Genomic DNA, 14,155 nt, shown 5'->3' with positions numbered 1-14,155 from the left:
TATCCTTTATCACACCATGACAACACACACACATTTTATAATCAATTTATCATACTGTGTATATCAAACAATTTGTAACCTCATTTTGTCTTGTTAATCATATTGTTTCATACTCACAAATGTTCTCATTAAAGGACTACAAAAAAAGCAAATTATAATAAGCAGTGCCTAACTAATATCAAAGGTGAGTTCATTCTACCCAGAAAGCTGCAGTACAGCACAGAGAATAACAATAAAGCCAAATTACATGGTCAAGATTTTTAATAAAATTATCTTAAGCAGTCCTTAAAAAACAGTAATTATTATATAAGTAGATTTACTTGGACCTGAATATAAACAACTTTTGAAAAGTGATGTGGCAATTTGGTACATGAGTTTTGTATATATTTAATACATTTTCAAAACATTTTAGTCTCATGCTTTAAAAGATGCTAAACAACAATGGATTGGAATAATTTCATTTACAGGGTTGGTGTTAAATGGTTTTTATAATTCACATTAAACTTTTAAACAGTTTTTAATGATCTTCCTAGTCTAGAATTAACACACAGGACTGGAGTTGAAGTAGACATGCACCATCTTTAACAAACCTCAAACAATATATGTACACTTGCGGACTGAAAAGTGAATACAGCTCAATCACTGTGATATAGTTGAGTACACCATATCTAGAATTAAGTAGACAACACAGTGGAGTAGCAGCTAAAGACCCAATAAGATGCTGAAACACTGAAGAAGTCCTATCCATTCTAAGAAAAAAATTGTATCATACAAGAACTAGGCGCCAATGTATTATGACAGCATTTCGACATTTACTGTGCACTACAGGGCAGTCACACTTAAATATTTTTCATAAAGGTTTATAATAAACATAAATGCTAATTTCATCAAAACGATAGCCTCTTTTTTCTGACCACTTACAATTACAATTAATCAGAAAAAAATACTTTAAAAGAAAAAAGTTAACTAAAACAAACAAATACAGAAATTGTTTTTAAAAAGTTACATTCTTAAAAACTGATCTGTGTAGTAAACAACATATTAAGTACAAGACTTTAATAAAAACTGTATTATCTAATAAGTTAGAACCCTTAAAAATCTACAATGTTCAGATCAAGATTCATTTTTCATGTTGCTATGAACATATGTTCAAAAAGAGGTATCTATTCCAACTATACATATATAATGTATGATCATCTGTTAAATTATATGAAAAATTCACATAATTAGCAGCAAGCAATGGCACTATTCACAGATGAGGGCAGTAATAAAAAGAAGCAACAGATTTACGATTGACAAATACAGGTAAACTATAAATTGCTCAGAAATTTAAGGAGAAGCATTTTCATATAAGATTTGCATTGTATGTTTAAACTACTAAATGATGAACAGTGTTGGTTTTCCTCCACATTCTATCTGCTGTTTTTAAAAGTCTTGTGAAACCGCAGCTATTTTAAGGCACCAGGTGTCTGTTAACTGTATCATAAAAAGGAAGGGATAATGGGTAAGGATATTTGAAAGCATTTCAGTTTTAAATTAAAAAACAAGTTAATGTGTTCTGTTATTTCTTGTACACCTATACATTATTTACGATGATCCTGAAATTCTGTTTCCTTACATAAAAGTGTACTAGTAGTTCAAGCCTTGCAAATGTACCCAATGTAATCCTTTATTGCCATGTTTCTCCAGAAAGTGCTCAAAATGAATGCGTTCAGAATGCTACAAAAAGTCTCTCATAAAAGGTTAACAAAATGTCAGCAGAAATATTCATGGAAAGACTTGACGTTTTTCTTTCAGTGCAAAGTATCAATGATGAGCTATAAAACTAGTCAAAATGAAAGCATCTGCATTTGTCAATATAATAGCAATCAGTTGCATTTTCTCAAGTTAGAAATGTTAAACTATGCCCCCTTCTAAGAAGATTAAGTAAAAATGAATTGGTGTGGAACCAGATCTTCATTTCCATTGATACTACAGTCAAAACAAACATTCTGGTTTTCAAAAGAAAATGTGTAAGCTATACACAGAGAGTGCAAAACAGATAATAAAATAGCCTACCTTAATGAATGGAAAGTACTTTCTAATATTTACTATGGCTATCAGAATAATAAATGTGATCACAGTGAGTCCAGCAAGAGCTACAGCACTTCACCAAGTAGCTCTTCTGAAAAGCATTCTCACCGTGCTCCTTAGGATCAATGCAGGGATATTGCAAAGAAGTGCAGCCTCAATATTGAAAAGCAAAAAATAATTTGAAAAAGTATATACTTAATGTTTCAGTAAATAACTTCACAATGGGCATTTATTAAATCAGATAACAGTCCAGGAGGTGTTGTCCATTGGTGCCTGGATTATCAGAAATCAGGTTTTTCAATTAATGGGGTATTAATTTTTTTCAGCATCCAGTGACAATGAAGCATGGAAGGTAGATTAATATAAGTTATAATACAAACGATGAATATTAATCAAATTCAGTTTGGTATAGTTGCTACCCATTATTTGTATTTTTTAAAAAGAAAACCCTTCATAGCAGCAAACAATTTTATTCTTGTCCTGCCTGGGTAATATCCAATTGTTCCATAAAGCCATCATGGAGATTTACTTGGGAACAAGGCCACGTGATTGGGGGTATAATGAAGAACCTGAGCTGCTTGATGACACAGAGGAAATAGGTGTGGCAGATTTCCTTCCAGTTTTAGGTCTGCCAAGAGAACAAAAACATGATCAGGGCACTGTATAAGCTAGCAAAATGCATTAAGATATTTAAAATGTATTAATGAAATGTATCAAAATATAAATTCAATAAAATACATTATGCAAAAATTAGATCTAAACGTGAAGTTTGTCTTTTTGTAATGAAACATAAAATTCATTATATAGCAAAAACAAACACCAAATATTCAATAGTCCTGCATTTATGTGTATAACAATATATTATGATTTTTTTTAGTTACTGTTTTATGTTAATGTGTTTTAAATATAACAACTTGATTAACTTGATAACTTGGAGCAAAAAAAAAAAAAAATTCAACCTAAAAAGGTGCCTGCAACTTTTATCAGGGCCATGCATATTCCTGTGATGAACAAAAATAATTAATATGAAAACAAATACAGGTAAATATATGTGTATTTTTCAACTCTTTATATACATGAAAATTACATAAAAAATAGCTCAGGTGTTTTTATGGTTCTCTTTATTATATAAACTACCAATAAATACAATTCTAGTCTTTGCTGCCACAAAAAATTACATTGCTCCTTCTGGCAGTGGCAAATTCAAAGAGAAAAGCAGCCATTCACAAAATTAAAAAAACAAACAAACAAAAAAACAAAAACGGAACAAAGCTGCAAGAAAAAAAAATCTATTTAAATCCAATTGAGCAGTCTTCCATATGTTGAAGAGAAAACATAAGGGGACAAGCCCCGAAAACAAGCAGGGGCCAAAGATGGCTGCATTAGAGGCTTGGCAGGACATCACCAGAGAGATACTCAGCAACTGATGATGTTTATGAATCACAGACTTCAAAAGCAATCAATGCATGCAGGGATATGCGACAAAGTACTAAATATGACTTTAATGCTTGAATGTACCTGCCATTGCTATGCTCCAAACATTATGGTGCCCTGAAATAGGGGGACCATGTAGAAAAAGTGTTGTCATTTGTACAACCCCAAATCAGAAAAAGTTGGGACAGTGTGGAAAATGTGAATAAAAATAAAAAAAGCAAGTTATAAATTCTCCTCAAATTTTATTTCATTGCAGACAGTATGAACACACAATAATTTATGTTTTTTTTGTCAACATCATTTGATTTGTAAATAAATATCCATTCTTGCCATTCAGGCTTGCAACACATTTCAAAAAAAGTTGGGATGGGGGCAAATAAGGGGTAGTAATGAGGTATAATAACTAAATAATGATGTGATTTGAAACTGGTGATGTTAACAGGTGATTGCAATCATGATTCGGTACAAAAGCAGCATCGAGGAAAGGCCTACTCCTTTAGGAGCAAAGATGGGCAGAGGATCGCCAGTTTGCCACCAAGTGCGGGCAAAAATCTTTGAAATGATGAAGGAAGTTGGGTGGTGGCCGAAGGCGGGGACCTTGGCGGTCCGATCCTCGGCTACAGAAACTGGCTCTTGGGACGTGGAATGTCACCTCTCTGAAGGGGAAGGAGCCTGAGCTAGTGCGCGAAGTTGAGAGGTTCCGGCTAGATATAGTCGGGCTCACCTCGACGCACAGCTTGGACTCTGGAACCAATCTCCTTGAGAGGGGCTGGACTCTCTACCACTCTGGAGTTGCCCCCGGTGAGAGGCGCCGAGCAGGTGTGGGTATACTTATTGCCCCCCAACTTGGAGCCTGTACATTGGGGTTTACCCCGGTGGACGAGAGGGTAGCCTCCCTTCGCCTTCGGGTGGGGGGACGGGTCCTAACTGTCGTTTGTGCGTATGCACCGAACAGCAGTTCGGAGTACCCACCCTTTTTGGAGTCCCTGGAGGGGGTGCTAGAGGGCATACCTTCTGGGGACTCCCTCGTTCTGCTGGGAGACTTCAATGCTCACGTGGGCAATGACAGTGAGACCTGGAAGGGCGTGATTGGGAGGAATGGCCCCCCTGATCTGAACCCGAGCGGTGTTTTGTTATTGGACTTCTGTGCTCGTCACGGATTGTCCATAACGAACACCATGTTCAAGCATAGGGGTGTTCATATGTGCACTTGGCACCAGGACACCCTAGGCCTCAGTTCGATGATCGACTTTGTGGTCGTGTCGTCGGACTTGCGGCCACATGTCTTGGACACTCGGGTGAAGAGAGGGGCGGAGCTGTCAACTGATCACCACCTGGTGGTGAGTTGGCTTCGATGGTGGGGGAGGATGCCGGTCAGGCGTGGTAGGCCCAAACGTGTTGTGAGGGTCTGCTGGGAACGTCTGGCAGAGCCCCCTGTCAGAAGTAGCTTCAACTCCCACCTCCGGCAGAACTTCGACCACATCCCGAGGGAGGTGGGGGACATTGAGTCCGAATGGGCCATGTTCCGTGCCTCTATTGTTGAGGCAGCTGACCGGAGCTGTGGCCGTAAGGTGGTCGGTGCCTGTCGTGGCGGCAATCCCCGAACCCGCTGGTGGACACCGGCGGTGAAGGATGCCGTCAAGCTGAAGAAGGAGTCCTACAGGACCCTTTTGTCCTGTGGGACCCCGGAGGCAGCTGATAGGTACCGGCAGGCCAAGCGGAATGCGGCTTTGGTGGTTGCTGAGGCAAAAACTCGGGCGTGGGAGGAGTTTGGGGAGGCCATGGAGAATGACTTTCGGACGGCTTCGAGGAGATTCTGGTCCACCATCCGGCGTCTCAGGAAGGGGAAGCAGTGCAGTGTCAACACTGTATATGGTGGGGATGGTGCGCTGCTGACCTCGACTCGGGACGTTGTGGGTCGGTGGGGGGAATACTTTGAAGACCTCCTCAATCCCATTAACATGCCTTCCAATGAGGAAGCAGAGCCTGGGGACTCAGAGGTGGGCTCCCCCATCTCTGGGACTGAGGTCACCGAGGTGGTCAAAAAACTCCTTGGTGGCAGGGCCCCGGGGGTGGATGAGATACGCCCGGAGTTCCTCAAGGCTCTGGATGTTGTAGGACTGTCTTGGCTGACACGCCACTGCAACATCGCATGGACATCAGGGACAGTGCCTCTGGATTGGCAGACCGGGGTGGTGGTCCCCCTCTTTAAGAAGGGGGATCGGAGGGTGTGTTCCAACTACAGAGGGATCACACTCCTCAGCCTCCCTGGAAAAGTCTATTCAGGGGTCCTGGAGAGGAGGGTCCGTCGGATAGTCGAGCCTCGGATTCAGGAGGAACAGTGTGGTTTTCGTCCTGGTCGCAGAACAGTGGACCAGCTCTATACCCTTAGCAGGGTCCTGGAGGGTGCATGGGAGTTTGCCCAACCAGTCTACATGTGTTTTGTGGACTTAGAAAAGGCATTCGACCGTGTCCCTCGGAGAATCCTGTGGGGGGTACTCCGAGAGTATGGGGTACCGGCCCCCCTGATAAGGGCTGTTCAGTCCCTGTACGATCAGTGTCAGAGCTTGGTCCGCATTGCCGGCAGTAAGTCAAACCCGTTTCCAGTGAGAGTTGGACTCCGCCAGGGCTGCCCTTTGTCACCGATTCTGTTCATAACTTTTATGGACAGAATTTCTAGGCGCAGCCAGGGTGTTAAGGGGGTCCGGTTTGGTGGGCTCAGGATTGGGTCACTGCTTTTTGCAGATGATGTTGTCCTGTTTGCTTCATCAGGCCGTGATCTTCAGCTCTCTCTGGATCGGTTCGCAGCCGAGTGTGAAGCGGCTGGGATGAGAATCAGCACCTCCAAATCCGAGACCATGGTCCTCAACCGGAAAAGGGTGGAGTGCTCTCTCAGGGTTGGTAGCGAGATCCTGCCCCAAGTGGAGGAGTTCAAGTATCTCGGGGTCTTGTTCACGAGTGAGGGAAGAATGGAGCGTGAGATCGACAGGCGGATCGGTGCGGCATCCGCAGTAATGCGGGCGTTGCATCGGTCTGTCGTGGTGAAAAAGGAGCTGAGCCGCAAGGCGAAGCTCTCAATTTACCAGTCGATCTATGTTCCTACCCTCACCTATGGTCATGAGCTATGGGTAGTGACCGAAAGAACGAGATCGCGAATACAAGCGGCTGCAATGAGTTTCCTCCGCAGGGTGTCTGGGCTTTCCCTTAAAGATAGGGTGAGAAGCTCAGTCATCCGGGAGGGGCTCAGAGTAGAGCCGCTGCTCCTCCGCATCGAGAGGAGTCAGATGAGGTGGCTCGGGCATCTGATCAGGATGCCTCCTGGATGCCTCCCTGGTGAGGTGTTCCAGGCACGTCCAACCGGGAGGAGGCCCCGGGGAAGACCCAGGACACGCTGGAGGGACTATGTCTCTCAACTGGCCTGGGAACGCCTTGGGATTCTCCCGGAAGAGCTAGAAGAAGTGGCCGGGGAGAGGGAAGTCTGGGCATCTCTGCTCAAGCTGCTGCCCCCGCGACCCGACCTCAGATAAGCGGGAGACAATGGATGGATGGATGATGAAGGAAAACGTTTCTCAAATACAGATAGGAAGAGATTTGGGCATTTCTCCCTCTACAGTGCATAACATAGTGAAAAGAATCAGGGAATCTGGAGAAATTACCACGCGCAAAGGCCAAGGGCGCAAGCCTAAACTGAATGGCCGTGATCTCCGAGCCCTCAGACAGCACTGCATTAAAAACCGTCATTCATCAATAAATGATATAACTGCGTGGGCTCAGGACTACTTCAGGAAGTCACTCTCAAGCACTACAGTACATAGTTACATTAGGAAATGCCAGCTAAAACTGTACTGTGCCAAAAGGAAGCCCTACATAAATAGTGTCCAGAAGCGCCGTCGACTTCTCTGGGCTCGGAGGCATCTGGGATGGTCCATTGTGCAGTGGAAACGTGTATTGTGGTCAGACGAATCGGTTTTTCACATCTTTTTTGGAAGAAATGGACGCCGTGTGCTGCGGACCAAAGAGGAAAAGGACCATCCAGACTGTTACCAGATACAAGTCCAAAAGCCAGGGTCTGTCATGGTATGGGGTTGTGTCAGTGCCTTCGGCAAAGGTAACTTGCACTTCTGCGATGGCACCATCAATGCTGAGAAGTATAGCTCAGTTTTGGAGGAACAAATGCTGCCTTCAAGACGACGTCTTTTCCAGGGACACCCATGCTTATTTCGGCAAGACAATGCCAAACCACATACTGCGCGCATAACAAAGGCATGGCTGCGTAAGAAGAGGGTGCGGATGCTTGACTGGCCTGCCTGCAGCCCTGATTTGTCTCCTATAGAGAATGTCTGGCGCATTTTGAAACGAAAAATGCGTCAACGAAGACCCCGTACCGTTGCGCACCTAAAACGTTGTTTGCAGGAAGAATGGGACAAACTAACATCTGCAACACTTAGTCACTTGATTTCTTCAATGCCTAAACGTCTTTTAAGTGTTGTTAAAAGACAGGGGAACTGTACAAAGTGGTAAATGCTGTACTGTCCCAACTTTTTTTGAAATGTGTTGCAAGCCTGAATGGCAAGAATGGATATTTATTTACAAATCAAATGATGTTGACAAAAAAAACATGAATTATTTTGTGTTCATACTGTCTGCAATGAAATAAAATTTGAGGAGAATTTATAACTTGCTTTTTTCTTTTTTTATTCACATTTTCCACACTGTCCCAACTTTTTCTGATTTGGGGTTGTACATGTTGTGTCCAACATGTATGCAAATACCCTTAAATGAAAGTCTGCAATGTGCACTTTAATCACATCTGAATTGTTTGTCATTTTAAAATGTGGAGCAGAGGGGTAAATCAAGGAAAATGAATCTTTGTCCCAAACATTATGAAGGGTACTGTATATTCAAAACCAGCATTCCATAACACTGCTAAAAAGAAATGATTTTTGTTGATGCTAATTTTTTAATAATTTTTTTTATTAGCAGGAATTTCCTTCAAAACATACTTATTTCACTCTGCTAGTATTTATGTGTGGAAATAAGCATATTTTGACAGCTGTCATTTTAAAACAAGAATGTTAGCTGACAACCCACAATCAGGTTATATGCAATAGAAAGGAGTCTGAAGAGGGGCACAGCCTAATGTCTCTGATGGCGATTTGTCTCCTTGACTGGCCTTCACCACAGTGCTCCTACAATATGAAGTCACAGAGAGCAGTAGGCTGCAATCTGCTTTAGCACAAAGAAGGTTCAATGCAAATGATATGGGTGTGGGAGGCTCATTTTATGAGGGGGGGGGAGAACAAAAAAAAAAAAAAAAAAAAAAAAAAAAACCTCACTTAAAAACCGTTAGCATAACGGATAGAACACCTTCAGCCATTACCTTAGTGTACAACTGTAACTGTTTACATTTTTATTAAATGCCAGAATGCCAGGATATGTTCAGTTAATGTAGTCTATTTTATAAAAACAGTCTATTATTTAGAGTTAAATTTTAGGTTGTTTGATATTTCCTGACAATGCTTTCAAGTGTCCTGTGAATTCCAGTTTGTAAATAACAGGATGGGCCCCTATTGAAGCCCAATTTATCACAAAACATTGAGATGTGTGTCCTACAGTTAGGTCCATAAATATTTGGACAGACTCAACTTTTTTCTAATTTTGGTTCTGTACATTACCACAATGAATTTTAAATGAAACAACTCAGATGCAGTTGAAGTGCAGACTTTCAGCTTTAATTCAGTGGGGTGAACAAAACGATTGCATAAAAATGTGAGGCAACTAAAGCATTTTTTTAACACAATCCCTTCATTTCAGAGGCTCAAAAGTAATTGGACAAATTAAATAACTGGAAATAAAATGTTCATTTCTAATACTTTGCTGGCAATGGACAGCCTGAAGTCTTGAACTCATGGACATCACCAGATGCTGGGTTTCTTCCTTTTTAATGCTCTGCCAGGCCTTTACTGCAGCGGCTTTCAGTTGCTGTTTGTTTGTCGGCCTTTCTGTCTGAAGTTTAGTCTTCAACAAGTGAAATGCACACTCAATTGGGTTAAGATCAGGTGACTGACTTGGCCATTCAAGAATTTTCCACTTCTTTCCTTTAATAAACTCCTGGGTTGCTTTGGCTGTATGTTTTGGGTCATTGACCATCTGTATCATGAAACGCCGCCCAATCAATTTGACTGCATTTAGCTGGATTTGAGAAGACAGTACGTCTCTGAACACCTCAGAATTCATTCGGCTGCTTCTGTCCTGGTTTCTGGTTTCTCTTCACCATGGAAATGATTTTGCGATCATCCACCACTGTTGTCTTCCGTGGACGTCCAGGTCTTTCTGCGTTGCTGAGTTCAACAGTGCTTGCTTTCTTTCTCAGGATGTACCAAACTGTAGATTTTGCCACTCGTAATATTGTAGCAATTTCTCAGGAGGGTTTTTTCTGTTTTCGCAGCTTGGCTTCTTTCACCTGCATGGAGAACTCCTTTGACCGCATGTTGTCTGTTCACAGCAAAATCTTCCACATGCAAGCACCACACCTCAAATCAACTCCAGGCCTTTTATCTGCTTAATTGATAATGACAGAACGACGGACTTGCCCACACCTGCCCATGAAACAGCCTTTGAGTCAATTGTCCAATTACTTTTGAGCCCCTGAAATGAAGGGATTGTGTTAAACAAATGCTTTAGTTGCCTCACATTTTTATGCAATTGTTTTGATCACCCCACTGAATTAAAGCTGAAAGTCTGCACTTCAACTGCATCTGAGTTGTTTCATTTAAAATTCATTGTGGTAATGTACAGAACCAAAATTTTAAAAAAATTGTCTCTGTCCAAATATTTATGGACCTAACTGTATATATAAACATGACATTTATTTTATTCCCCTCTGTTTTCACTACAAACAGCACATGGTAGGAAACAAATCACCATTTTTTGTGTGGAGTTTGCCATTAAGTAGCATTCACCTGTAGTTATTTCACCCAAATAATCATTCTTTTGCCATGAATACTTAGTTAACAGAGCTGTGTTAATAGTACAAAAGCTTCCTCTTGGTAAACAATTTTTCAGAGGTTCAAAACAAGATTTCTGTGGATATTATGCTATTGAACTTCACAGAACATGAATTTTCAAGTTACTATCCAGTTCCACTAATAGAGAAGTAGTTACAGGAATGAATGAATGAAGTCTGATGCATGTACTCGCACTAAACACGTTCAATAATACGTTTTTAACCGGTTAAATTAAATGTTGCCTTAATTGCGAATATGAAATAAAAAGCACATATTAGGTTGACTCTCAAATCATACTTAACCAACCATCATTGAAAAATGGAAAAAATTCTGAAAAGCAATCATTTTTAAATGAACAGTCAAAGATTTAGATAAATTCTTTGTTGTAGTTTTCAACAAATCGGCAGCCTTGGCTTAATACTTCTTATAAAATTTACTCTTCTTGAAAATGCTTATTGAGAGGAAAATCTGGGTGATAACAGTGTTAGATTAACAATGAAATTTATAGATAAGGAAAATAAAAAATCTATTCTTCTAACCTGGACTTTGTCTTTTTGCTGCCAGCACTTTCAAAGGTGGATGCATCCACTTGAATTTCATCTTCATCCTGAAGAGCAGCTTCCAGGGCTGCTGCTACCTTAGGAGCAATTGTTGGCCCCTCATACTCTCTGGTAGTCCGACTAGGCATATCAAGTTCCAGCAATAGGATATTCTCTGCCTGAAAGATGAAAAAAGGAAAAAAAAAAGGTAAACATGGAAAATATATTTTGTCAAATCAAACAGAATAAAAGCAAAAAATTACATCAAAGGACACAATATGAAAAATGCAATTGGATCTTTATTCTACAATGAAGGAATATGACCAAAATTATAAAATAAGACTTGAGGAATCTCATCTCATTCTCCACCTGTCCATATGCCAATTTGCACCACATCTAGGTTTATCCAGCCATCTATTTTTCATGGCCTGCTTGTTCCAATACAGAATTCAGGTCAACACAGTGTGACAACAGACATGGCGATTGGGTATTTGGAGAAAGAAAAGTAAGGACAGGAATTGGAGGTTAGTACGTTTGAAAGAGACAGTACTGCTGTGATAAATTATTTCATTGAAGGTCGCGCATGGCGCAGCAAGCCTCTTGCGTGAGATATGAACAATCACTGCGCCACCGTGTTCCCATGTTTAATAACATGCTTTCATTCCTATCATCATGAAAATGATATCACATATACATCTCAGTATTTTAATTATTCAGAGAGCTGTAATATCTCGAATGTAATGGATTCTGTGTCCTGTCGGAGAAAGAGAAAGAACGGAAGCACGTAGTGATTCACACACACAGAGTACATAGAAGATCAAACACAGAATAAAGCATTTAAGGTGCTACTTGAGAAACTAGTAAAATAAACGATTTTAAGGTGAAGTTTATGATGTTCTACTTTAATGGCAAAATAAACTACGTGATTAAAGTGGAAATTTTGAGATTAAAGTTGACATTTTGTGTTTTTTTCCCCACTGTGTGCCTCTTTTTTTTGTTTGTACCCTAATAAGCTTTCATATGACACTCAGTCGGTGGGCTACAACTTGCCTTTTCACAGCGACTTTGATATGTGATTTCTTTTTTATTTCGGGCACTGTGCGACTTTGTGAACTTGATCTTTCGAGTTTCTCTGACACTATGTCACTCGATCAACTTTCTTTTGTTGATTATACCACTGTTTAAACCAACAAATAGTACGTTTTTCCTTTGCCTCCACTTGGTATTCGCTGAAATTCTTATATTTTCCCCTGTGCTTTTCCCATTGTCTTTTCACAGAAGGCTATTTATATTGATTTGCATATTCAAAGAGGCGTAATTCTGGGAGGAGTTGGGGCGGGACAGAAGGCGCGTGCACGTGCGTTACTTTTCACACTGATCGGGATTTATGTAGTGGAAGAACGTGAAAATTTGCATGCGCACAGATTCCTGCATCTGTATTTTTCTGTGCATACGCTCAATCCCACTTTTGTGCTTATGCCATGTTATAGTGTGAGTTCTACGCACGGCGTTATACATGAGGCCCCTGGTCTTTTTTAAAAAAAAAAAAAAAAAAAAAAAAAAAAAAAAAAAAAAACTTCTGGCAGTAATCTAACTCCATAGCAGTGCTGCGCCTGTGTGTTTTCCAGGGGTTAAGAACTCAACAGGTATGCAATGGCATTTACAGAACAACAACAAAAAAAAAATTAATGTATTTCAATAGGTTAACAAGTCCAGCATTTTTGCATGGCGCAAGTTCATTACCCTTCCTGAGCTTTTCTGATGAACAGACACAAAGTGTGATGCAAAATGTCATACTAAATAGCGTAATGGTTTCAAATACCGTTCAATCCTATGCGTTGCACAGTATTTTAATTAAAGGTGTTTTTACATTCCGAGTCCATTTTCTTTGTTCCAAATCGGGGGGAGATTCATTACTTTGTTTCAATTTTCAGTTCAGTTGCATTTCACACTTGAAACTTTCAAGTGAATTTAAAATACAAATAAACACCCTGTGGATGTGTTATGGGCTTCTTCCATTAAGCAGAAACATTTGCTTCCAGGAAAAAAATCAAGGAGAGTCGACAACAGCTGCATTTTCCATAATCATTCAATTCATTTATCAAACAGCTTTACAAGCAAAATTCCTATTATCGAATAAGTGGAAGACTACTTTAAAAGTATACAGTAGTCCCTCGCGGTTCACTTTTCGCGGATTCACGACTTCGCGGGTTTTTAAATACAAGTGATTGCCCGCCTATCGCGGAAGTTATGTTCCAGACCCATCAGCAACAGGAGAAAATCCGCGATATAGAAAGACCATATAAATAAACATTTTTATAGTTTAAGCCTTAAAATACCCATCCCACATGCTTTAAACATATGTAAACTTATAAAACACACTTTGTTAACACATATGATATGTGGATGTCGGGCTAAGGATATGAGTAACATCTCACTATTATAAAACATTTTAACTTCACGCAAGACAAGACAGTGAGACAGGAAAATTGGTGATGTACAGGCTTTTAAATTATTGATACGCAGAGCGACAATATGGTCATCCATGGTATGAAAAGGACGAGTTTCAAATAGGAAAGTGTACAAAAGAAGGCAAGCTTTGCTGAACGCATTCACTGATGTGGTTCAGTTTTATGATATATCAGTTGAGCTTTATTTCACTGCATTAAACTGTGTACTTACTCTCCAATAACCACCATATGAACGTAACCTCAATTTAGTTTATCTAAAAACTCCATATATACAGTCTTTAAGGACATGTTCTGTATTTTACAGATACAAGTTAGATCTTCACAATCATGGTATACAGCAGGCATGTCAAACTCACTACCACTGGTGGGCCGCTTCGACTGCCATATGTGCGTCAGCGGGCCGCACTAACAAATACTATTATACAAAGTTACTGTAGCTTTCTTTCCAATACTGAAAACTTTAAAAAAAATGTAACACTTAAAGTTTAAAGAAAAGCAATTTATTTCCATACAGTCTCCATACAACAGTGTAGAATTAGAGTCTTAGCCTCTTAGCTAGGTCCTTATTATATTCATTATATTATATTCATTGCTTATATAGGAGCCTTACAATGTGAGATTTATTTCTTTT

At 40.2% G+C, this 14,155-nt stretch overlaps 1 protein-coding gene across 1 annotated transcript in view; it reads right to left on the bottom strand.

The window, feature by feature from the left end:
• Positions 1–243: 243 nt before the first annotated feature.
• kif3b (kinesin family member 3B) overlaps positions 244–14,155 on the bottom strand; it is a 63,241-nt gene continuing 49,329 nt past the window's right edge. Inside the window, exons 8-9 of the mRNA XM_028811583.2 lie at positions 11,054–11,232; positions 244–2,701 (exon numbers count right to left, since the gene is read on the bottom strand). Coding sequence (XP_028667416.2) covers positions 2,599–2,701; positions 11,054–11,232 — 282 coding nt within the window. The 3' untranslated portion in view covers positions 244–2,598. The remainder of the gene's footprint in view (positions 2,702–11,053; positions 11,233–14,155) is intronic.

The sequence above is a fragment of the Erpetoichthys calabaricus genome, chromosome 10 (genome assembly GCF_900747795.2).
Source record: "Erpetoichthys calabaricus chromosome 10, fErpCal1.3, whole genome shotgun sequence".
Taxonomy (NCBI): domain Eukaryota; kingdom Metazoa; phylum Chordata; class Cladistia; order Polypteriformes; family Polypteridae; genus Erpetoichthys; species Erpetoichthys calabaricus.
The sequence above is the reverse complement of the archived record's forward strand: the minus strand, read 5'-3'. Positions and strand labels throughout refer to the sequence as shown.